Source organism: Pangasianodon hypophthalmus, chromosome 15 (genome assembly GCF_027358585.1).
Source record: "Pangasianodon hypophthalmus isolate fPanHyp1 chromosome 15, fPanHyp1.pri, whole genome shotgun sequence".
Taxonomy (NCBI): domain Eukaryota; kingdom Metazoa; phylum Chordata; class Actinopteri; order Siluriformes; family Pangasiidae; genus Pangasianodon; species Pangasianodon hypophthalmus.
Window position 1 is genome coordinate 20,262,314 of NC_069724.1, and position 23,731 is coordinate 20,286,044.

The window sequence follows — 23,731 nt, forward strand, 5'->3', positions numbered from 1 at the left end:
AAATACACATCACCCTCTACCTATTTTGATGCAGGTGTTGTTGGTGTGGGACTTGCGGCCGGCTGGGTGGGACAGTAGGATGTTCTGTGGTTTCAGATCTCTGTGGATGATGCCTTTGGCCTGCAGCACTCTCATAGCACCTGCTATCTGCTGCAGGAACACACGGATGGTGTCCTCGCTCAGCGTGCCCTTGGCTGTGTGTGTGGAGGAGAGAAAGCGACAGTTACTTCCAACCTCATACTGGTATATGCTAGTCAACAGTTTATGGGAATAAAACTGGGGAAAAAAATAAGTATATGACAATACTTCACATGTCTTGAGTGCTTCGGTTACATAGATTAAACACAGTACAAATGGGTGATTCCATTTGTGTCCGACTAATATTATATTTACAAATATATACATGCAAGGTAAAGATAAACTACATTTTAAACATAGGTAAAAGTTTCCTTCATGACAACCTATGCGCATGTTTCAGATAAATAATAAAACCGCTCTACAGCACTTATAACACAGCTATCAGCTAAAATATCATTAAAAATCCTTCCAAAATCATGATATTTGTGCATTGATTTGTGAATCGGTCAAACACCTCATGTATGAAACATCCTATTCTATGAGTCACGCATTACAGGTTACGAAAAATCTCCATTTCAGTTCCAACCCTGTTATCTCAACACGTTCACCCCATGAAACAGTTGGAACATTCCAAGTCACATGTTCAGTGCATTGTGAATTTTCTGAATACCATGAGAAGAAGAAAAGCCCTTTTATTTATTTTTTTTTTATATCAGAAGTCACTTTCAAGTATAACCCTGTTACACAAATCGCACAAATTGCAAAATATATCATTTTAAGTACATTTTTAGAACATTCTTAATAGTCATGCCATGAGCATGGATGCTAGTTTAACCACATTTTGTGTATTTGCTTCACAAGTAACCTTGTGAAATGAGATTGCAGATGGATTACTAACAGAAAATATTAGCTTAAAACAAAAGCATGTAAGGGAAAATGTAAAGGTCAGTATTTATGAAAACTCAGACTGTTCAGCTCTATAAAGAAACAGACATAACTACTTGTTTGAGACTTGGGGCCGGCTGCACTGACAGGGTTAATGCCTAGTCGTTAACTCAGTAGGTCATAGCTTTCAGGCTATAAAGCGGCTGTAAACAGAATTTTCCGTAAAACCAGATGTAAAACATGCGTCTAGCCGACAGCAGGTGTGAAGTCAAGTTCCAGAGCGTTTCTAAGATTGCCTGTTTAGCTAGTTTTTCACGGTGGTGTGTTCAGTTTGTCAGTTTATTTCAATAACTCAGGAACCTGTATGCTCCTAGTAGTGATTGCAGTGTTGTATTTAATGTCCTGTTTTGTATTTATTGCGTTGTCCCATTGTATGCTATTATTCTTCTGTCCACTTTATCGTATTGTTTATTGTGCACTGCCATTTTCTCTCCCTTAATTTTTACACCACATGTTGTCGATTATGTACACTGCTGACTCTGACCTCTGTAATGTCACACCAAGGCCTTGGAGAACGCTATTTTGTTCTACAGTATGCTTGTATATGGCCAGAATGACAATAAAAACTCTCTAATCTAATCTGACATATAAAGGTTTTAGAAGGAAGCGGTTTAGGCAAACCTCTCCCAACACTTCAATAATGATATGATTAGATACAGTACTGTGCAAAAGTCTTAGGCACCCTAATTTTCCTAGTACAAACTTTATTATAGAGTTTTATTTTATGGCTTCTACATTATTGATTCAGTGCAAAAACTAGTTTTCCAGCACAAAATTAAATGTTACAGAAAAATGTTTGGCAGTAAAGAAAGCAGTAGATTCCATAAGAGACCACTTTTTAGACAAAAAACATAATGAAGGCTGCTGGGTTTTGCTGCAAAAATAAGAAGTAATTGCAACAGTCAAAGTCTCCAGAAGAACTGTGGCTGGTTCTGCAAGAAGCTCAGTTACAATTACAGCTCATTTCCTTATAAACCTGCACACACTGTACCTGAGACTACTCCATTTTTTAAGCAAAGGGTCATCACCCCAAATATTGACTTTGTTTCATTTATTACTGTTTACCGCTCTTTATAGTATTTTTTTAATGTACAAACATTGAATTTCCTTATTTTTGAAGGCATCTTTGCTCTACAGCATTTCTTTGCATGTGCCTAAGACTTTTGCACAGTACTGTACAAGCAGGAGGAATACTGATGTTTAGATGTGTTTAGATATCTGCAAATCCTTTCTCTTCTGCTTTAAGAAATATCGACTTTATTTTTTTAATTTCTTGAAAATATGCAATTATGTGTAGCCAGAATGGCTTTTTGTGTTTTGTGCAATCTGTAATTTATATCATTTCCCAATATTTGTTTCTTTGCTGTCAGAAAAATGTACTTTTTTTTTTCTTCAACGCACGTCTTCAAAGTGAAAGCGGGAGTAAATGTGGGGAAACACATGCATCATCAGCGAAGCTCATTCAGCCTGCATCTCGATTAAATATGCACAGGAAACATCAAGTAGTTGTCTGATTAGGTTATATTACAAAATATCCCTAACTGAAAGACCTTTTTTCCATGATGTATTTTTCATTAACTATAGATAACCATGAATAAAGAATAAATAATATTATGACTGCACTTTTCTTGTGTAAAATAATTTAGCACTATGTTGAGATTGTTGCCAAGTTAATACATGCTGTTTTGCTACTTTACTGATAAGCCAGACAGCACGTCTCTGTCCTGTCTCAAAAAGCACGCTAGGTCTCGACTGTAGACTTCCTTTAGTCTGCGACTAAACAAACAGACCCACACACACACACACATACGCACACCTCTCCCAGCTCCACTTCCTGAGCTGAGCCCTGAACCCAGCCTACTGCATTTAAAAGAAACTCAAATATCAGATATCTTTTCATCCTCAAACCGGATACATAATGAGAAATTCTAGCAACTAAAATGTTTTACGATTTAATAGAATAGAAGAGGGACGTCAAGGTGAAACAGAAATTAGATTTTAGACACAATTCTGTTCTCTCTCCTTTATATACTCACAGTGCAAGTAGTCAGCTAGGTCTCCTCCATTACAGTACTGTTAAAAGGAAATGAGAAACAGCTTTAATCTCTAACGGTGAATAACTAAATAAAGCAACAACCAATTCATTAGAATGAAGAATTAAGGATTAGGACAATGAACCCGGGCTGTGAGGCATTGAAATGCATATTGACCCAGGTCCCTGCTTTTTCCACTTCTACCCCACCCCCTCACTCCCCACCGTGCATTTTTAAACCAGTCCCTAACCTCTGATGACCCTAGTGATGCGTCAAACTGAGATTCTTCACCAAGAGCTTCCAGAAGAATTTCACACACATTTCAAGTCACAGTCTTGAGTCCCTTGTATATTTTCCATGCAGTTTTAAAAGGATGCATGTGTCGCCTGTACACACCTGTAGGCCTGTTTTCAAGCCGGAGTGTATTTCAGTCAAAAACAAGCAAGCAGGGAGGGGAGGGAAGGGGAAAAAAAAAAAAAAAAAAAAAAAAAAAAACTTACCTCCATCACCAAATACACAGAGCTCGCCGTTTCCTAAACAGAAACAGACATGAAGCAGTTTTACTCACAGCCATCACTGCACTTTTAAAACATCAGAAATCACAATAAGTAAAGAATAAAACACAAGAGGAGCAGTATCATAGGAAAATAATCAACAACCGGCTGGTGTGATGTGGCCTGACACAAAGTAGAATTACTGTTATGACCCCAAAGTTGATTATTTTCCAGAAACAGCATGTCCTGAATCATGTTTTCTTGCTATAATACCATAGCAATTTGTCACTGATTGCATTTTTGTGCTTTTTAGCCTTTTATAGTTATATTTAATGCTGTAGAACATTCTCAAGACAATTTCCTGTTATTAACAATCATTCCTTACCCAGCCTTGATTCTTATAAAATGTTAATTTTAAAAAAATGCAGCTTGTCATGTTACCAAGAAATTGGAAAGCACAAAATCCTGCCCTGAAGACTTTCCCAAGGTGGAAAACCTACTGATCGTTACAAAGCGTGGACACTAGAGACTCCTTAGCTAAAGGTTAAGTAATCTAAATTAAATCTAAATTCCTCCATAATAATTAAGATAAGAATGAACACGTGACATTGGAACGTGTAAAATTTCAGGAATGCAGGTCAACTAGAAACTGAGACTTTTCATTCTAAATATAAAAAAAAAAAACAGTGTGGTTTGTATGGTCTATAAAATGAAATTGATGTGTATATCATAAAGACTCAAACTGACATAGAAACAAGCTTTTTACAGAAATACGACTTCCTCAAAGTTGCTAAATTTGCAATTATGTGATGGTCACAAATGGATAAAAACAAGTAAAATAAACATTTTTCTGTTGAGGTGAGATTTTTATTACTACATTACAAGAAAAGGTGTAAAGAAAAAACTGTCATTTCTAGCTATACTGTCTGATAAAAGGTTTGTTAAGAATCATGTCGTATCCTATTTCTAACTAAATCACGCAACTCAAACACCCAGGTGTGTTTTCCAGTCCAAACCCATCCAGTGGAAAGAATTTCACGAAATTTACTACTACTTAGCAACAACCACCAATAAACCTGACTTTTTCCAGGCTCTTAATGCAGCTGACCTCTGCAGAGCCAATGGCAAACAAAGTCCTTCATAAAAACAAAGCCATTCTACCACCATGGCCCTTTAGCAACAGCTGACCTCATTTCACTTCCACTGCAGCCAATCAGACGAGCCAGATCGGGCTGATCCACTTCTGCTGACTCAGCGAGGCTGAAGTTTTTCGCTCTGCCATTGTGGAGATTAGAAGCCAAGCAGAAACATGGCTAGCCTCCTATTTGCCTTCTATTCAGGCTTCATTTTACTGCATTACAGATCTGAACTCATCTTTTATAATGGCTAAGCCGCAAAAGATCTGTTCTCAGCTTGGAAAAACACACTGACTAGCGGGTGTCCAAACGCGGCATGCTGACTGGATGATAAGTCACTAATGAAGACAGCAAGGTTTTCACATATGATAAGAGAGCATATTACTACAAACACAACTATGGGAGCAGTTTCTATATATATATTTTTTTTATTCAAAGGCTACATAATTCCTGGGATTGTTGGAACAGATTTCACTATTTGAATAGTATTTGATTTTTTGTAATATTTATGGCAACACAGGCAAAATTTGTATGTGGATATTTAAAATCTAAATTAGACTGCAGAACATAATTCTATCAAAACACAAATTTCCTAAGTTTTTGGTTTTGGTTTTTGGCCCTGCTGCTTGATGTACGAAAATAAAATAAAACCATATCACTCATATGTGTAATTAAAGTATACATTTTAAAACCAAATAAACCAAAAAATTACAAAAACATGTACAAATACTACATGAAATTACATAGTATTTTACCTACTTTTATTTTTTCCCGAGGCACACTTTTTGTGGCTAAACCTCAACTAGTGTCCTATTAACTAGGACTAGTGCTAAAAAAGCCCATTAATTTATACATTATGAAACAAATAAAGAATAAAACATGACGTGGTGTTCTGTTATAGCAATGAAGCAATGATGGGAGACTTTTTTCCAATAACAGCACACCATAAATGGTTTTATTCCTCTTATACAACAGCAATTGGCCAACAATAACCATTTTTATTTATTAAAGAACTAAACATTGTACGTCTTATCTGCTTATATTTACATTTCATGTTGTCCACGAAATAAGTTAGCTCCTGTTATCACTTATGTTATAACAGCTATAAAACAGTCATTCCCTCACCAATTTCTTTTCTTTTTTTTTAATTAATAATAATAAAAAAAAAACAGCTTGTCACATTCCCATGACATCTCAAAGCTTTCCACTCTGAAAACATTCCTGCGTCTAAAAAACAACTTTACCTGTGTAGATAAAAATCTTTATTTCGTATAAAATTAAATACTGTTTATAAGGTTTTATAAGATTCTACCTGTTTCCTATTAAGCAATCTCTTAATCTCATTAAATAACTAATAAATAGTAATAAACTCAGTAGAGAAAGCCATCTGGAGCATACTAAGACCACAGTATGATTATATATTGCTTTTCAAAAAGTTTTACTGTCCTGAATGTCTTCTATGTGATCTAAAATACAAGATATTTCACTTTTTAAACTCTGAAGCTGTTCCTAAACAAAATATTTACCTTGAAATTTCATTGTAAAACATTCAGCAATAATAAATTACTTCAAAAGATACAACAGATGTTTCTGTGCAACCACACCAACACGTCTTACAAGTCTGCTAGCTGACCACCAGTCCCTGGTTACACCAGAAAATTCAGATACTGAGACTTCGAGTCATTTCTTTTCTATGTTCAACCTTGGAGTTGACTGACTGACAGACAGAACATTATAAAACCACGTTTATCTGTGAGTTTGGAGAACTTTTTCAAATATTACACCAAAAACCCAGTCGTATTTTTCAACCAAATAGAACCACATTGAACCTTATGATACTGAGGTCACTAAGTCCATTAAGTCCTGTCCAAAGTTAAGCTCCTGGATCCACAGAAAAATATGATCTCCCTTGATCCCATGCTTATATCTAATTCAAGAGGTGTACTTTCACTCCATTCTGTGCCTGCCTGCAGAAAGTCAACACACCTCTTTCATTTTCAATCATGTAATGAGGACAGATCGGTGACACTGCAGTGCACACTGCTTCATGGTACCTGATACTTACAGTCAGGTCTAATGAACAAACTCTATATATCTGATTAACCTAACAACCCTAATCCCCTGGTGATGAAATGGAGGTCGAGTAAGATACACCAAGTACCTTTGACACAACAAAGTAAAATATGTAAAATGTCTTGCATGTCTTTATAGCAGTCACCCAAAGTCTAACTCTGGGTGACAATGAATACAGAGAAAATCCTATGTGACTGAGCGGAAGTACGTTCCCGCATTCTGATACACATCTACAAGTTCAGCCATAGGGTATAAGTTAGAATTACTCCCATATTAACTCCACGCAAAGCACAGAAGATACTATGACAAGTACATCACGGTTGAACCGGTTAATCCAGACAGCCAAATTATTAACTTGACTATTGTGTCTAGATACTTGGTACCGACGGAGATGCTTCACATACCAAGAAATGTTTTTTTTGTCTCTATGCTATTAATTCAAAGGAAATCTTAGCAGGCAGAAAGAAAAAAAAATTACCACAAAAAGCCCTAGAGTATGTCAGTGGAAAAGATGGCGAATTTTTTTTCCCCAGATGTGCATCAAGCAACTGTAAGAAAACAGCGCAGAAAAATTTGTCGAAAAAATGTGATGCTACTTAATAAAAAGCAACTCCATCTTTTTACCAACCAAAGAGACCCCAGCCTCGCCCACTTGTTTTCTATTGGCTCACAAAACCAAAGCTCGTGAATTTACACGTCAAGGTACATCAAGATAAAGCTTGCATGTAAGCGAAAGTATTCGGCACCAAAAGCAAATATGCATCTTCTCATCCCGCGACCTTTCCCTTTCAGTGAATTGCCTTTTCTGTCAGGTGAATTTATTCACGTTTGTGGTCACTGCTTTATTTGAATAAGCAAAAAACGTTGTAGTTATCAGGTGTCTTCTGTATTGCTGCAGCTAGGAGTCATAAACCGTATATGCTACAGCTAAACCATAGACGACTGCACCTCTGGAAAATGTTATTAAACTGAGGTCGTGAGCAATAAAATTCTGCTGCATGTACAATACCATGATTATACATGTTAAAATTAATGTATACCAAAATAGTATCTGAGTCACTCTGTACAAGCTTCTGTTGCCAAGTTACTTAAAACGCTGGAGCCAGGATGTCTGGCTTAATACAATTGAAATTCTTTGTTCATGTACGTGATTTGTGCTCTGAGTCATTATGCACTTTGATTACATAAGATAAACTACATGGCTAAAAGTCTGTGAACACCTGACCATCACATCCCATTCCAGATTTAGTCCTCCCTTTCCTGTTATAATAACCTCCATTCTTCAGGGAAGGCTTTCCTCTAGATTTTGGAGCATGGCTGTAGGGATTTGGGCTCACATTCAGCCACAAGAGCATTAGTGATGTAGGCACTGATGGAGGTTAGGAGGCCTGGAGTGCAGTCGGCATTGCAATTTACCCCAAAGGTGTTCAGTGGGGTTGAGGTCAGGGCTCTGTGCAGGACACTTGAGTTCTTCCACACCAACCTTGGCAAACCATGTCTTCATCTCATTTTTGGGATCTCATTTTGGCGTCATGCTGGAACGGTTGGACCCCTTAGCTCCAAAAAATGGAAATTGTAATGTTAAAGCATACAATGACATCCTATACAACTGTGTGATTTCAATTTTGTGGCAACAGTTTGGGGAAAAACCATGTATGAGTGTGATGGACAGGTGTGCACATACTTTTGGCCATATAGTGTATATATGGATCAGAAAATCAGGCAATCCATCATTTCAGTGTAGTATCGGCCCTGGCACCTACACTCACTACTGGTGAGCTTTTTATATGTACAGTGTTTAGTCCATTTGTGTTGAACCGCAGTGTGTTTACCTCCTCCGCATGGTTCATTAAGGCAGGCGTGAACACGGCAATGCGAACACAGCAGTCTGTGACCATCACGAGATGGTTTTGGTCCAGTTCTAAGAGAACTCTAGTGCAGTTCGAATGCAGTGAGAAAGCGATTTAACTCTGAATTGACTTAACTGCATGAAGCGAACCAAACATGAAGTGTATTTTTGGTTGTTTTCACCATTTTATTGTAGCTGTGAGGCACAAACTGAGCCAAAGGACAGAGCTGTAGCGCTGGAGAACTGCGGCATGCTCTGAATATTTGGCCCTCAAACCAAAGAAGAAAAGGTTTTAAAGTAGCTACAGAGCTGTGCCTCCAATTTTTTCTTTTAAAGATTTGTTTACCATTTTTCCATCGCTGCATTTCTGACCAATGAACGAAAAAGTTTTACGAGCATGTTTTCAGCCCTATATGCCACACTGCTTTTTGCTTTTTAGTTCATTGAATTATGTGTAATATGAAACTAAACCAAACCAGATAGCAAACTAAGCAGAAGAATTCATTTTATCTAACTGATTCAGATTCAGTAAATTGACTAATAGGTGGGAAAGTACACTTAGATTAGTAGATCTCTTGTTATAATAAAAAATGTCAATCTGGAAGAGATAAAACAGAAATGGGGAAGATATGACAACTATGAATGTTCAAAAACTGCTCAGAGGGAATGAAAAGCAATGATTTTTATATTTTTTGTTTGTTAATATCATATTCATTACTGATAATGGTGATGTTGAAGGCATGTTTGTGAAACCTAACACACCTAAAATATCTGGTTGGATAAAATGTTTGTCTTCAAAGTATGTAAATTTTTTAACTCGACTGTAGACAGCCGTTAAACGGTCATCACTGTGCACCTGCATGGCTGCATGTCTGGACTTGCATATGAATATGATATATGAAATCTATGATGAAACCTAATGATGTCTTTGCTTTACAATCTCTTTTGCCTGCCTTGAGGATATATTTTCTCCAGTTAATTAAAACAAACAGGGACATCTATGAGGAAATGGTAGCTCAGTGGTTAAGCCGTTGGACTTCTGATCAGAAGGTCAAGAGTTCAAATCCCAGCACTGCCAAGCTGCCACTGCTGGGCCCTTGAGCAAGGCCCTTAACCCTCAACTGCTCAGTTGTATAAATCAGATACTCTATACTTACACTTACAAGTTGTTTGGCCCCCCCTGACTCTATTACTATGATAAATAGTAACTTGGTAACACTCACAAGCTGAAACATTAGGTATCATCTTTGATTTGGCTTTAAAATTTGACAGTCAAATTAATTCTGTGGTCAATGGCAGTTTTTATCAACTTGGAACGATTGCCAAATTAAAAACATTTTTTAACATTTAATGATATGTGATGCATACTTTTATTTTGAGATTTCGAGGCTTGACTTTTGCAATGCACTTTATACGGGAGTTACTCAATCTTCTGTCTCACGCCTTCAGCTAGTTCAAAATGCTGCTGCTCGGCTTTTGACTGGAACCAGGAAATGTGATTATATTACTCCTGTACTAGCTTCCAGTCTCATACAGGATCCAGGTTAAAGTGTCACTGTTTGTTTACAAGGGTTTGCATTGTTTGGTACCTCTCTATATTTCTGACCACACTTCCTGAAAACAGTACTCTAGACCATCACGGTCATCACACAGCTTACAGTTAATTGTTCCTTAGATCACGTGTAAAATAGAGGGCTGATAGAGGCTTTTCAGTTGCAGGACCTAGGCTTTGGAAATAAGTTGCCACTTCACGTTAAGTCTTTACCTACTCTTGAGGTTTTTAAATCACACACCTCCTTGTTTCAGCTTTTGAATCTGTTTAAATGTAGTATTCACACTTGTGACATCACATCACATTGTGATGTGTGTTTTTTATTTATTTTAACTGCACAGCACATAGGACAGCAGTTGTTTTTATATGTGCTTTATAAATAAATGTGACTGACTATGTAATATGCAACTACCTGGTGTACTATGTTACTTCTTAGAAAAGAAGGCATTTTTAAAAATAAATTAAATGTCAACCAAAAAGAAAAAAAAACAACCCACACAACTGCAACTCCCTTGTTCTCTGTGCAAGCCAGTTATCCAGGCTCCTTCTGCATCCTGCGCACATGTCATGTCAACATTAGCCACGTGCCAGAAACGGACCAATGGCAGGCCGTTCAGACTGTGACGTAACCATCATGACATGCTTCAGTGGGTGGAGTTTCACAGCACTGGTACAAAACGCTACAAGAATACTGGTTCATGTATTTACTTACCTGAAAATCATGTAATGCGACAATGTTTTCATGTTTCAGCTCCTTTGAAAGAAAACATACATATGTCAATTTTACATACACTTAACAACCAAAATCCCTGCTGATATTAGATCAGATCAGATCAGATCTTACCTTTAATATTTTGATCTCTTTTCCCAGTAGAGTTTGTGATTTTGCTAGATTCTTTTTATTGATGCATTTCACAGCAACCTCCCAGTCATGTTTCTATTCACAAAAAAACCCCAACAATTATTTGATTATTAGTCTATTCAGATCATGATAGTTTAGAAAGACAGTCACTAAAAGTGTAAACATTGTGTAGGCATGTCAGGACATATCTAATATGCAATGAAAATATATATTTAAAAAAACCAACAATTATTCGATTATTATTCTATTTAGATCATGTTACATTTAGAAAGAGAGTCACTAAATTGTAAACATTGTGTAGGCATGTCTGGACATGTCTAAAATGCAATGAAAACATATACAAAAAAACAACAATTATTCGATTATTATTCTATTCAGATCATGTTATATTTAGAAGTACAGTCAGTTAAAGTGTAAACATTGTGTAGGCATGTCAAGACGATTAAAATGCACTGAAAATATATAAAAAAAAAACAACAATTATTCGATTATTATTCTATTCAGATCATGTTATATTTAGAAAGACAGTTGTTATATGTGTAAAGATTGTGTAGGTATGTCAGGACATGTCTAAAATGCACTGAAAATATATACAAATCGATTATAAATCAAGTTTCACACAGTGACATAACACTACAGCGAATAACGAAACGAAATGGATGTTTATAATGAGGTATTTGTTAAAATAGTGAAGAAAATAATCATATTGGTTGATTGGTGGTTATTGTGGTTACTGTGTAGTGTTTTTAATTAATGCAAATGAACAGTATTTATTATATATATGATATAAAAGCTAATTTCATGTTGCAGAACCCACAAGCGTGATGCACTGCAATTAAAAAAATTCAAGCTTCTTGTATCGAGGCCCGGTTTTAAGGTGGACTGGTGAAGACGTGCGCGCGCCCACGTACGTGCACAGCTCCCAGGCCTACTGTGATTAAAAGCCAGCATCACACGCACGCACGCACGCACACACACACACACACACACACTGCAAACAAGGCAACCGATTCTGACATGCTGATGAACGAGATCAGTCTCACCTCTCGATGCCTGCCTTTGAACACCACCGCGAATGCCCCGTGGCCTATGAGGTCCTTCCTGCTGAACTCGAATTTCCCGACTGTCTCCATCTCCCTGCAAATACAATCCGCCCCCGATCGATTATTATTCGGGATCGCTTTCGATCCACACGATTCCTCCTCTTCCAGTCCCCTTCTCCGCGTCGTCAAGGCAGCTGGAAAGTTGAAGCCCACTGTCGTATTCCATGTGCTGCCTTCCCAAAGAAATCCTCCTTTCCTCTGGCATGGTAGCTCGATTAATCGATTAATCGGAGACGCGCTCCGTTTTTCCTTTAACACCCGAGTCCTGTCATGACGCGATTGTTTTTGTTGCGCACTTCAAGTTGTCTCCAAACTGCTCCTGAGTCCTGAGAGCACCACCTTAAACCCCAGCGTCGGTTTTGTTTGTGTACATGTCCGACATTGAGAGCTTAGATTACATCAGCGCGTTGCGTTTTGTTTTGTTTTTGTAGCATTATCAGAGATCCAGTGCGAAATCTTTTCTACGTCGGCATCATAAACGATCTCCTTCAACGCGAGATTTACTTCTGGGATCTCTAGAGTTAAAAAAAAGAACAAGCACAAAGCAGGTTCATCAGTTTGCAGCGACAAAGCCTTCCCAAGCCACGCGCATGCGCACATGAGCGCCTCACTGTTGTTGCTGGTGATGACGTCGGAGAAGTCTGTCACAAGCCCAGCCAATCACAACACTCCCGGTTTGGCTAGGTCCAGAATCACAACAAATATGGGGTTAAAATAATATACCATAACCTACTACTGACATACTATTTATGTCTGTAGTATATACTATACTAAATACAGCTATTTAGGAAGGTAGTACAAGGTATAGTTCGTGGTTTTAAAACAATACGACAACAAGCACGTGACTGTTTAATGCATATGCATGAGGTGATAAAAACAAAACAAATTTTTGAATTTCTAGCCTGTTGCATATGTCTTTACTGCATGCTGTAGAAATATATTATACTATGTAATATATGTCAAAATATGTACATCTTCTCCAATGTACTCACCATCCACTTTATTAGGAACACCCATACACCATCCATCCATCTATTTTCTGTACCGCTTATCCTACACAGGGTCACGGGGAGCCTGGAGCCTATCCCAGGAGACATGGGGCACAAGGCAGGGGACACCCTGGATAGAGTGCCAACCCATCGCAAGGCACAGTCGCACACATACTCACACCCCCATTCACACACTATGGACAATTTAGAGATGCCAATCAGCCTATCGCCAAAGATGCATGTCTTTGGACTTGGGAGGAAACCGGAGTACCCGGAGGAAACCCCCGAAGCACGGTGAGAGCATGCAAAGTCCGCACACACAGGGCGGAGGCGGGAAACACCCGAACACATTCATACAATTATCCAATCAGCCAATCATGTGGCATCAGCACAATGCTTGAAATCATGCAGATACAGGTCAAGAGCTTCAGTTAATGTTCACATCAAACAGCACATGGCATGGTAGTTGGTGCCAGACCAGCTGGTTTGTGTCTTTCAGAAACTTCTGATCTCCTGGGAAAAATGTTGCCTCTTTTTCTAATCTTCAACTGTCCAGTTTTGGTGAATCTGTGCCCACTATAGCCTTATATTCCTCTACTTGTCTGACAGGAGTGGAACCTGATGTTGTAGTCCAGCCGCCTCAAACTCAAAGTGTGTTGTGCCTTCTGAGATGCTTAATTGGCATGAAATCTGTTCTGATATTTTCAAAAAAATATGTATATATGTACACTATATGGCCAAAAGTATGTGGACACCTGACCATCACACCCATATGTGGTTCTTCCTCAAACTGTTGCCACAAAGTTGGAAGCACACAATGGTCTTGGATGTCTTTATATTATGTAGCTTAAAGATTTTCCTTCACTGGAATTCAGGCCTAGCCCAAACATGTTCCAGCATGACACTGTCCCTGTGCACAAAGTGAGCTCCATGAAGACATGGTGTGTGAAGGTTGGAGTGGGAGAACTCGAGTGTCCTGCACAGAGCCCTGACCTCAACCCCACTGAACACCTTTGGGATGAACTGGAACACCGACTGCACCCCAGACCTCCTCACCCAACATCAGTGCCTGATCTCACTAATGGTCTTCTCAAGCTCCAAAATCTAGTGGAAAGCCTTCGCGGGAGAGTGGAGGTTATTATAACAGCAAAAGGGGACTAAATCTGGAATGGAATGTTCAATAAGTACATATGGGTGTGATGGTCAGGTGTCCACAAACTTTTGGCTATATAGTGTTATGTATATAGGTTTAATCTTATTTAGCTATTGCACATGAATGTCACTAATTTTATTTTAGATGCTGCTGTCAAGGTAGTTGAGTTATTTACAACAAAAAAGTTGTAATTTACATGCAGCATGTAACAACACTACAACACCACCGTCTCATCCATTTTCTTTCATGATTTAAATCCATCCGCATCACCATATATACAGGTTAGAAGGTATATACTGCACATATTGTTTTTGAGCCTGCCATTTTTACCATTGCACAGAGGGTTTTGTGGCTTCTCAATAACACTGACAAGCTGCATTTATTAATTTGTCTCATGAACTTCAAGACTGAGAAAAGACTTTGGTGTGGGAATAACTTTATAGCTGCTGTAACAGAAGAGATAAAGAAGAACTAATGGGTTTCATGGAAGTTTGTTGACATTAAATGGAACTATAAAGTTTTACATCAAAGTATCACGTGTTGTTCTCTCGTAATCATTGCTTTAATTGCTTTAGTATAAAAGGAAACAAACATTTTGGGATGCTGTTATTGGAAAAGAATCAACTTTGGTTGACTTTGGTGGTAACTGTGTTTCGTGTCAGGCCACATCACACCACCTTGTCACTGATTATCTTCCTACAAGACCACACCCTCAAATGTTATATTCCTTACATAATAATCAGATGTAGCCTTTCTTATATAGGGTGTATATTTGTTTGTGAGCTGATAAATTTAAGCTATTAGAATTCTGGCACAAGTCCAGGGTTTCTTGCCTAAGGCATAGATGAAATGTAATTAGAAAACCAGGGGAATGATCAGTCATATATTCTAAAATCACAAAACAAAAGGGTGTACCAAATCCCTTAGTCCAAAGACTAATACCATGTAATTAGCATAGCATTAACAAGAACACTCAGGTCTGATATACTTCAGGTTCATTTCTGACTATCTGAAAAGTGCAATCTTTTTTCTTTTCCTATTTATTCTTGCATTGTTATAGAAAAATGAAAAACAATAATGCTGTTCGTTTGGCCATTATAAATAAACAGTCAGGAAATATGCATACTCGACAAAAGCCTCACAGAATGCTGACTTTATCCACTATGCAGAAGATGCATTGTACATTTTTGCACTAGCAAACAAATAAAGAGTATTTTGAATACATTGTTTAAAAACCAGAGAGACTTGTAACATATCATATTGATTGAAAAGTCATGTAGATATGCCTATGTAACTTTAATGAGATTTCTTCCTCACAGTCTAGAGATAAGCAGCTTAAAAATAAGATCATTTATAGATTTTTGTCAAATTGGTCCACTTTTAATCTCCACAGGGAGGTGCTGCAGGTCTGCACAAGACTCGAGTCTTGGCAAGAGAGATGTAATTAATGTGTGTGTGTGTGTGTGTGTGTGTGGCTACTGAAATCAGAAGAAGGGATTAGGCCTTAAGAGGAGTTATGCTGAGAGTGATTAGAAACATGTTTTATAAGCTACTTATAGTGGCAGGTACTGGTCTGTGGTGTTGAAGCAGGAGCTCAGTTGGTGGACTCTGTTCACTGGTCAATCTATATCCGTATCCTCAGATATCGCCAGAAACTGTTGGTAGTGACCAAAAGAATAAGGTTGCAAGGACAGGCAGTGGAAATGAGGTTGGGGAATGTCTGGGGATCCCCCAGGAGGAGCTGGAATTTGTGGCAGAGGATAGACAAGCCTAGACTGACCTTCACAGCGTGTTGACACTGCAACCCCCACCAGAAGAAAAATGAAAGAATTATTGTGCCGGCAGAGCCAAGTCAGATTCCCGCACTGCATCTAGGGATCTGCTCGACCACCAGAACGGCGTGGACACCAGGATGGTGTGGCCACCAGGACGGTGTGAATTGAGGAGCTGTGCAAACCACACTGACAATTCACTCAAGCTCTAAAAAAAGCTTGTTCTCTCTCCAGTGTCTCTCCCTTCCCACATCTTTCTGTCCTGTTGTGCTCTGTTGCTTCTTTTACCACTCAGCCCTTTGAGGAGTTCTGATCTAACATGAACTCTCACATGCAGCAGCGGCCCGTAATCATAGATTTGATGGGGCAATTTTAATTTTTTTATTCTTTATTGGTCAACAATATTGACTTATATTATAGGCTACTATCTAGTGATTTTTTTTAGAGTAACCCTGTAATACGCATTGACAGCATACAGTAATCCAGCATACAGTCTGGCAGCTTATTTTGAGCAGTTTTAGACATACCTTTTTCAGCTGTGTTCATTACAGCAGGTGTGTTTGCCAGGTTTCAGCAAAATTTTCAGATCTCAAAAACCACACCAAAAAAACCACCCTGACACCAGCCCAAAAGATTGGGAACTGGAAAAGGGAGACACATTTTTCTTTTTTTTCAGTCTTTGCATGGGAAACAAGCTCACTGTGGTGCACACGCATTTCTGATGTGCATCGCCTGATCAGCCACTCCATAATACCCCTTTCCCTCTCCCAATCTGTGCAATATATCTTACAAGAGACATTGTTCTGTACATCATAGACACACTCATTTATCTGCACTTATCTGCACTTTACCTTTGTTTGTGGAAATTTATTAGATTATATGCAATTGAACCAGATCTTGGTGGCCATGGAATATTTTCTGACAACGTTCATAGAGTGAGCATTGGGCAGCGTGATTCCTGCTTCAACGGGCCTCTATTAGTGTTTGTTGCAGTTCCCAATTTTGACCACTAGGTGCAATAATAACTATTGAATTGGGCAGCGCAACATCTACTGCATACAGAAAAGTAATTTTCTGTGGCAATACTCGAGCTAGTGCTCTGGAGATGTCAGTCATCAGTTTCTCATGGGTTTCGTGGGTTTTTCTTTTATGGTTCAGAGGGAGCTGTACCTCTGTTGAAGTGCTGCAACATCCCCAGCTGACAAAGCTTGAGAGGGTCATGATGACATGGGAGACACTAAGGTTGATGGGAAAGACAGATCAACGTCAGCCTGAAGATGACACATGTTCAGCAGAAGTGTTCATCTTGAAACTAGCAGGGGGAAATGAACTGTCTTCTTATCGACACTGTCTCGGAGCTCGGCGGCTTCTCAACTTCATTAGGGGTCATAGGTTATCAGGAGCTGCCAGGGAGTCTACAGGCACTGCTGGTTGCCAGCTAAAGACCCATCAGCTGCCTGCCACCATTATCCATCAAACTGTGCTCTGCGCATACATGTGGCACAGGAAGAAGAACAGAATGGCGATGGCCTGGAGAGATCCGGCTGCCATCTGGAGCGTCTCCTGTTGTATCTTTATGTTTTAAAGCACCAGGGTGGATAGATGAGCTCATCCACCACACCTCTTGCACTTTCAAACTCACATTATACCACCAACAAACACCCAGCCCACACAGGCCAATCAATTCAGTTTGTAATCAGAGACAGACTCTCAAAATGTCTGTGATGCTCCTGGGCTGCCACATCATTAAAACAGAGATGAGTGCTTACACTCTCTGTACAGCTGACAGCGGACACAATTTTGAAAATATTTAAATGACCTGATCACATGACATTAATAACAAGACATTTAGTGAAGAGTACAGAACTGACTGAATTAATCAGAACATTTCCCCACTGCACTTAACGTGAAAAGAGATCAGTTGAGTGAAGAGGTGATGATGTTGCTTTTGTTTAAAATGCCACAAATGACTTGTACCTCCGGTGATGAGACAGAGACTGATGTGGATGATGCTGATAATCAAAGTGAGAACTTATTCTCCATTTTAAACTTATAGTTCGGGTTTAAAATTTGCCAGTAATGTTGTTCTTCCATAAATAGATTAGGTTATAAATGTTGTAGGTTGTAGTGTTGGTTTCAAAACAAGAACGATGTTCTTGGAATGTTGTAAGGGGCATCCATTGTGCTGTGTAATAATATCATAATATCATACATTTTTAGGATATTTAAAGGACATCCTGAGGACGTTAATTTGTTAGCTGAGCTCCCACTGGGCACTCAAGTTACTCTAGAAGAACGACTTGTTAAATGGGGGCATGGGCATAACCTTGAAAAATTTCTCTTCCAGTTAAAACGATCCAAACTTTCCAAGGCTTTGGAGAAACTTGTTTTCGGACAATGTTCAGCAGTGTTTGGAAAGTTCTTAAATATCTGATTACAGTTCAGAAGCAGATTGCTTGAGTGTAATCATTAATTTTACTGGCTCGGTGCACTTGGTTCAATTATTTGTGGTGGGAGTTGGAATCTGGGTGTGATGGCCATTTCAGCAAACCCTGCCAAGAACAAACAAAAGCCTGGACTCTGGATTGCTGGCCGTATCTTCCGCTTATAGCAGCAATATTTCCTATTATGCACTGGAGTACATCATGGATTGCTTCTCTAAGCAGAAGGCACTACCACAAACCAAACTAAAATAAAACCTATTAACTCCTACTGAAGTTTTGGGTAACACTTTAGAGTGTTGTTCAATAAGTCATAGGAAAGTATGACTAGTTAGGGACTAACCAGGAAAGAGTGAATTGGACAACATTAACACATAGTGCTTCAATAGGATTATTATTATTATTTTAATTATTATTATTATTATCCATCCATTTTCTGTACCACTTATCCTACACAGAGTTGCGGGGAGCCTTTAGCCTATTCTAGGGGACTTGGGGCACAAGGTGGGGGACACCCTGGATGGGGCGCCAACCCATTGCAGGGTAAGATCACTCACACACCCACCCTTTCACACACTACGGTCAATTATGGTAGGCAGTCAGCCTACCATGCATGTTTCTGGAGTGGTGGAGGAAACCAGAGTACCCGGAGGAAACCCCCAAGTCACGGGAAGAACACGCAAGCTCTGTGCACACAGGGCGGAGGCGGGAATCGAACCCCCAACCCCAGAGGTACAAGGCAAACATGCTAACCACTGTATTATTATTATTATTATTATTATATGTTTTTATTGCTTAGCTCATGATGAACTACCATACCATTACTTTATTATTACTTACTGAGTAATTACCAGGGGTGGAAAGTGTTGAACTACATGTACTCTTGTTACAGTACTTGAGTACTTGATTCACTGTAACTGTACTTTTTTGAGTATAATAAAATCATAGTACTTTTACTTGAGTTTTTTAAAAATATTCAACATTATTCCATTGTTATATTCATTATTACCGATACTGAGTAAAATAATAACTCTGAAAGAGTGCAAGCCAATTAAAAGTCAGCAGGTGTAAATTTGAAGTTTCCTGCCAAAAAATTCTACACTTCAGGCACCAAATGCTTAGTCAGCAGCAGCAATGTCTGAGACAGTGGAGACAGAAGAGCATCCCTGCCCCAATTTATCTGTTTATCAGGTATCTTGAAAATGATCTGCAAATTATGTGAGCCACAACCTGTGGAGCTATCAGCATTAAACTTATGATGTCACTTTGATGTTCGTTAGTGATTGGCTGTTGTGTTAATTATATATAAAAGTGCTGCTACGGCCTATACGTAACACTCAGGATATTGTGAAAGGGACATCTTTACTAGATAGCTAACTACGTAACTAGAAATATTTATGAATTAACATACATACATACTGTACATACAACTAACAAACCTAGCAAACTATAGCATTTGGCTAAGCTAGCTAGCCAGCTAATATTACCTTTCTTTATATACTGTTATATAACTCATTTGGGTAATTAACATAATAATGCGTTTTCAGATGAATTGTGTCAATAGTAGACACATAAAAAGTAATTTTTCACCAAATGACTTATTAACGCTTACTTGGGTAATTTTCTTGATGACAATGTAGAATTATTTTCTTTTACTTTCCCTTATGCTTAAAATCAGTTTTATTGTCTTTATGATGATTCTTATTATTTGTGAATGTATTCACGTACCACGGTGCTCTGACCTGAAATGTCACACCATAAGATAAATGGATAGAATGTACGTAAGGTACAGATAAGTGGTGCATGTCAGGTTGTGTGACCTTTTTATCACACAATGAGCCAAGCCTTTCTGAACATGTTACTGCATAAATGACCTAAAAATCTGTTATATATTGGGTAGCCTTTCACACATTTATTACAGAACACCTGATTGACTACACTCCTATATTTCTCCATTTGAGGAACTTCTGCAAATAAAATTCATCTACTGTGAAGATCCTATCTCCAGATTTACCCTTCCACCCTTTGCTTCTGGTGTAAAAGACAACAACCATGTTGTGAATTATTACAACAGTAGCAGTAATTTTACTCATTTCAGTGTGTTTTGAACTCTTTCCACCACTGGTAATTACCCAGTATTCATTAGTACTTCATTAGGCGTTAATAAGGTACTACTCATTTATTCCTGTTTAGATCCTGCATAGATACCTAGAAGAATATTGTTCAATAACTCATGAACAATAAGTGTTACTATTCATTTCTGTAAGTGGGAATAATTATACCAGCAAGGAATACAATACCACTCATACCCATACACCACTCACAGCTTGTTTTCATGTGCAAGACCTTGTATGAGGTAAAATGGAAGCCTGTTACCAAGGCGACAGATAGTTCACATACCTTTTGTCAGATATGTATGCAGTGTCTACTGCCGCCATGCCAGCGTAGTGTTTCATCACTGACTGAAGAACTCTGCACACAAAGTGCTCGTCTTGCAAAAAGAAAAAAGTTCAGCCAAGTACATGCTCTATGACAACAAAAACAAACCCAGAACTGACGCAGTAAGCAACTTTGATTGCTTGCAGTGTGTGTTTTCATGCATTGATGGGAGAGAAATGCAGTAGCTAGAGCACCTGTCAGTTACCAGCAGCTTCTGTCAACAGTGGGAAAAATCTGCTTTCCATTTGGCCTGGCCACAAATACAGAAATGATTGGACAGCGTACACAATTTCACCACTCGTACTAATTTTCCATCTTTATTTTTCTACAAAAATATTTCCCCTTAGAAAAGACAGCTTGGAATTGACATTTTTTGCAACTGCCATACAACCTTTGACCTTAAATATACCTGTATATATAAGCCTACTGTATATAAGTAAATACGTTTAGCAATCGTAACATGTCAGAGGAAGCTGTGAGTGTCCTCTCTGCAGGCACGACTCAAATATTCTCCCCGTCGTTCCTTAAAAATCCTTCCTCGGTAGGACTCAAGCTAGAAAATGCTGAATCCCTTGAAAAACAAAGTTGAACATTTCATGCCTGCAATGCATACTCCAAAATATTGTTCCTTACAAAAATACACAATCCGTTAATAAATTAATCGTTGTTGGTAACCATCACAGACAATTTGGAGGCTGTGTAAAATCTCAGTGGGGAATTTAAAAATAGGTAGATGAACAAAATAAGAAGTGAAAATCTTCCAGAGAGAACAGGCCTGGATCAGTGTTCATGGTCAGTTAAAGCACTTGAGGGTTAAGTGTGTAGAGAAAGCAGGGAGACTCATATAGAGATTTTCATACCATTGTACAATGGTACTATTATGACTACCATTATCATTATTTTCCAGACTATAAGATGCATTATTTGCATCCTAGCAGCCGCTGTGAGTGACATAAGTTAACATTTTTAATTACCCAAATAATGCCTGATTATTTTAATAATAGAAACCTTAAGAACTGACCAATACATGAGGTGAAATCACATGCTTCAGTTATTAACACACATGTAATTAAACAGTTGTCATAGCAAACATAGCAGAAATGACCAAACTGTGGCCAAATCATAAAAATACATTTTTAGCATGGATGAGAGATATGCAGCTATGTACAGCCTGTCATCACAGGAGGCCAGCTAAACAAGTTCCAGGCCTTGGAAAGGTGGGAGCCTTTAAAGGGATCCTTTATCGTGTATGTGTGGTGGTCTGGGAAAACCCACTGGAGGTTGCTGTGTCTGAATTCTGGCAGCTAAAACAATGCAAAGACTACCTATATTTCACCAAAACAATGTGGAAGTTTTTATTATTTTTTAATCTTGTCTAGAAGAGTGCGCCTGCAGCTGCTACGTGAGCGCCATCGTTCACATACTCGCATGCGCATCTTATGTGTATCTGGAAGATTAAAAGAGGTGTCCACAAGATGGCATGTAAGAGCCAAAACAGCTCTGTTCATCGGGTTTAAAAGTCTAGCTGTCATGTTTAGTGATTTCATGCACAGCGATGTTTAACACACTAACAACCTCCATTTCTTTTTAAAAATTTCTGCTGTTGGCGTGATTGTTGACATGATTTATATTGTGCCTCAAATCAAAAACCGGAATAGGAAAACCGTCAGTTTTAGTACAGTGCCACATGGTGCTATACTGCCTCTACTGTTTTTTTGGTTTTGCTGTTGTTTGTTGGTTTTGCACAACGCGGACCCATCACGTTATTTTCTCAGGATGTGCACAAGCAACGTGCCAAATGATCGCAGGATATGCACGGCGACCATCTTGTGTATGCGTATGCGTACGTGTAGTTAACAGCAAGCATAAATCAGCCTTCAGGAGCCAGTTTAACAAATGCGGTGGTAGAAAGAGTCTGCCTTAAGATGTCTAAACCTTCGCTAGCTGAGTGTGATTTCCGCAAACAGTGAATGTGAGCTAAACAGACATAAGCCTAAACAATACAACCACAGTTAGAGAACACCATAGGGACTTTACGGCTTTAGGCACGGCTAAGGCAACCAGAACTAAATCTGTGTTCATAACATAGCCACACAAACCATGCAAAAGTCACTAGGCAACTCTAACACTATGGAGGAATGGAGATTAAAACATCAGAAATTCATTAAGATATCAAAAGTTGTCTTCTTTTTGTGATTGTTTTATGTCTCTGGTGTCACTGTAAGTATAATATAGACATAAATTATAAATGTCTTTGACCAGATTGCTCTGAAATCTTGAAAAGAATAATGTTGTTATCTTTTTTTAATAAAGTTCTAATTTAACGCACATTAAAAATGTGAAATGAACTTTTGGAGAGTATATCAGACTGGTGAATTTGCCGTAGTAGAAGTTCGGGCTATGGCGGCAGCAAGCAGGGACTCGAATTCGATCATGCACAGTACAGCTCAGTTTTACATTCCTGCTGCTATCATTTCGTAAAGTCCCTTAAATCAGCGATGGTCCTTCTCAGCAGTCGGAATGAAATCTTTTAAATGTACTTCTCTCCCTTTTCACTTTTGAGAGAAATGAGATTTTAAAATACTATAACTTTACTTGTGGTGGAAATGCATTCAGAAGAGAAACATATTTCTGTAATTTTCATAACTATATAATAGTAAAAAAAAAAAAAAAGTCAGAATGGTTTCCCAGGCCGCCACACGTATGGACCATGCATGCTGGATCAAGTTGTATTTTGAACATTGGATATCATTCGACTACTTGACTGAGCCACTTGTGGTTTAACATAATTCTTAAAAAAAAAAAAAAAAAA

General features: G+C 38.4%; 1 protein-coding gene across 2 annotated transcripts in view; it reads right to left on the reverse strand.

Moving 5' to 3' along the window:
• ulk1b (unc-51 like autophagy activating kinase 1) overlaps positions 1–12,739 on the reverse strand; it is a 31,479-nt gene extending 18,740 nt beyond the window's left edge. For both annotated transcript variants that reach the window (XM_026928892.3, XM_026928891.3), the window contains exons 1-6: positions 12,066–12,739; positions 11,005–11,097; positions 10,873–10,914; positions 3,557–3,589; positions 3,060–3,096; positions 21–194 (exon numbers count right to left, since the gene is read on the reverse strand). In XM_026928892.3, coding sequence (XP_026784693.3) covers positions 21–194; positions 3,060–3,096; positions 3,557–3,589; positions 10,873–10,914; positions 11,005–11,097; positions 12,066–12,155 — 469 coding nt within the window. In that variant the 5' untranslated portion in view covers positions 12,156–12,739. The remainder of the gene's footprint in view (positions 1–20; positions 195–3,059; positions 3,097–3,556; positions 3,590–10,872; positions 10,915–11,004; positions 11,098–12,065) is intronic.
• Between the last annotated feature and the right edge of the window lie 10,992 nt (positions 12,740–23,731).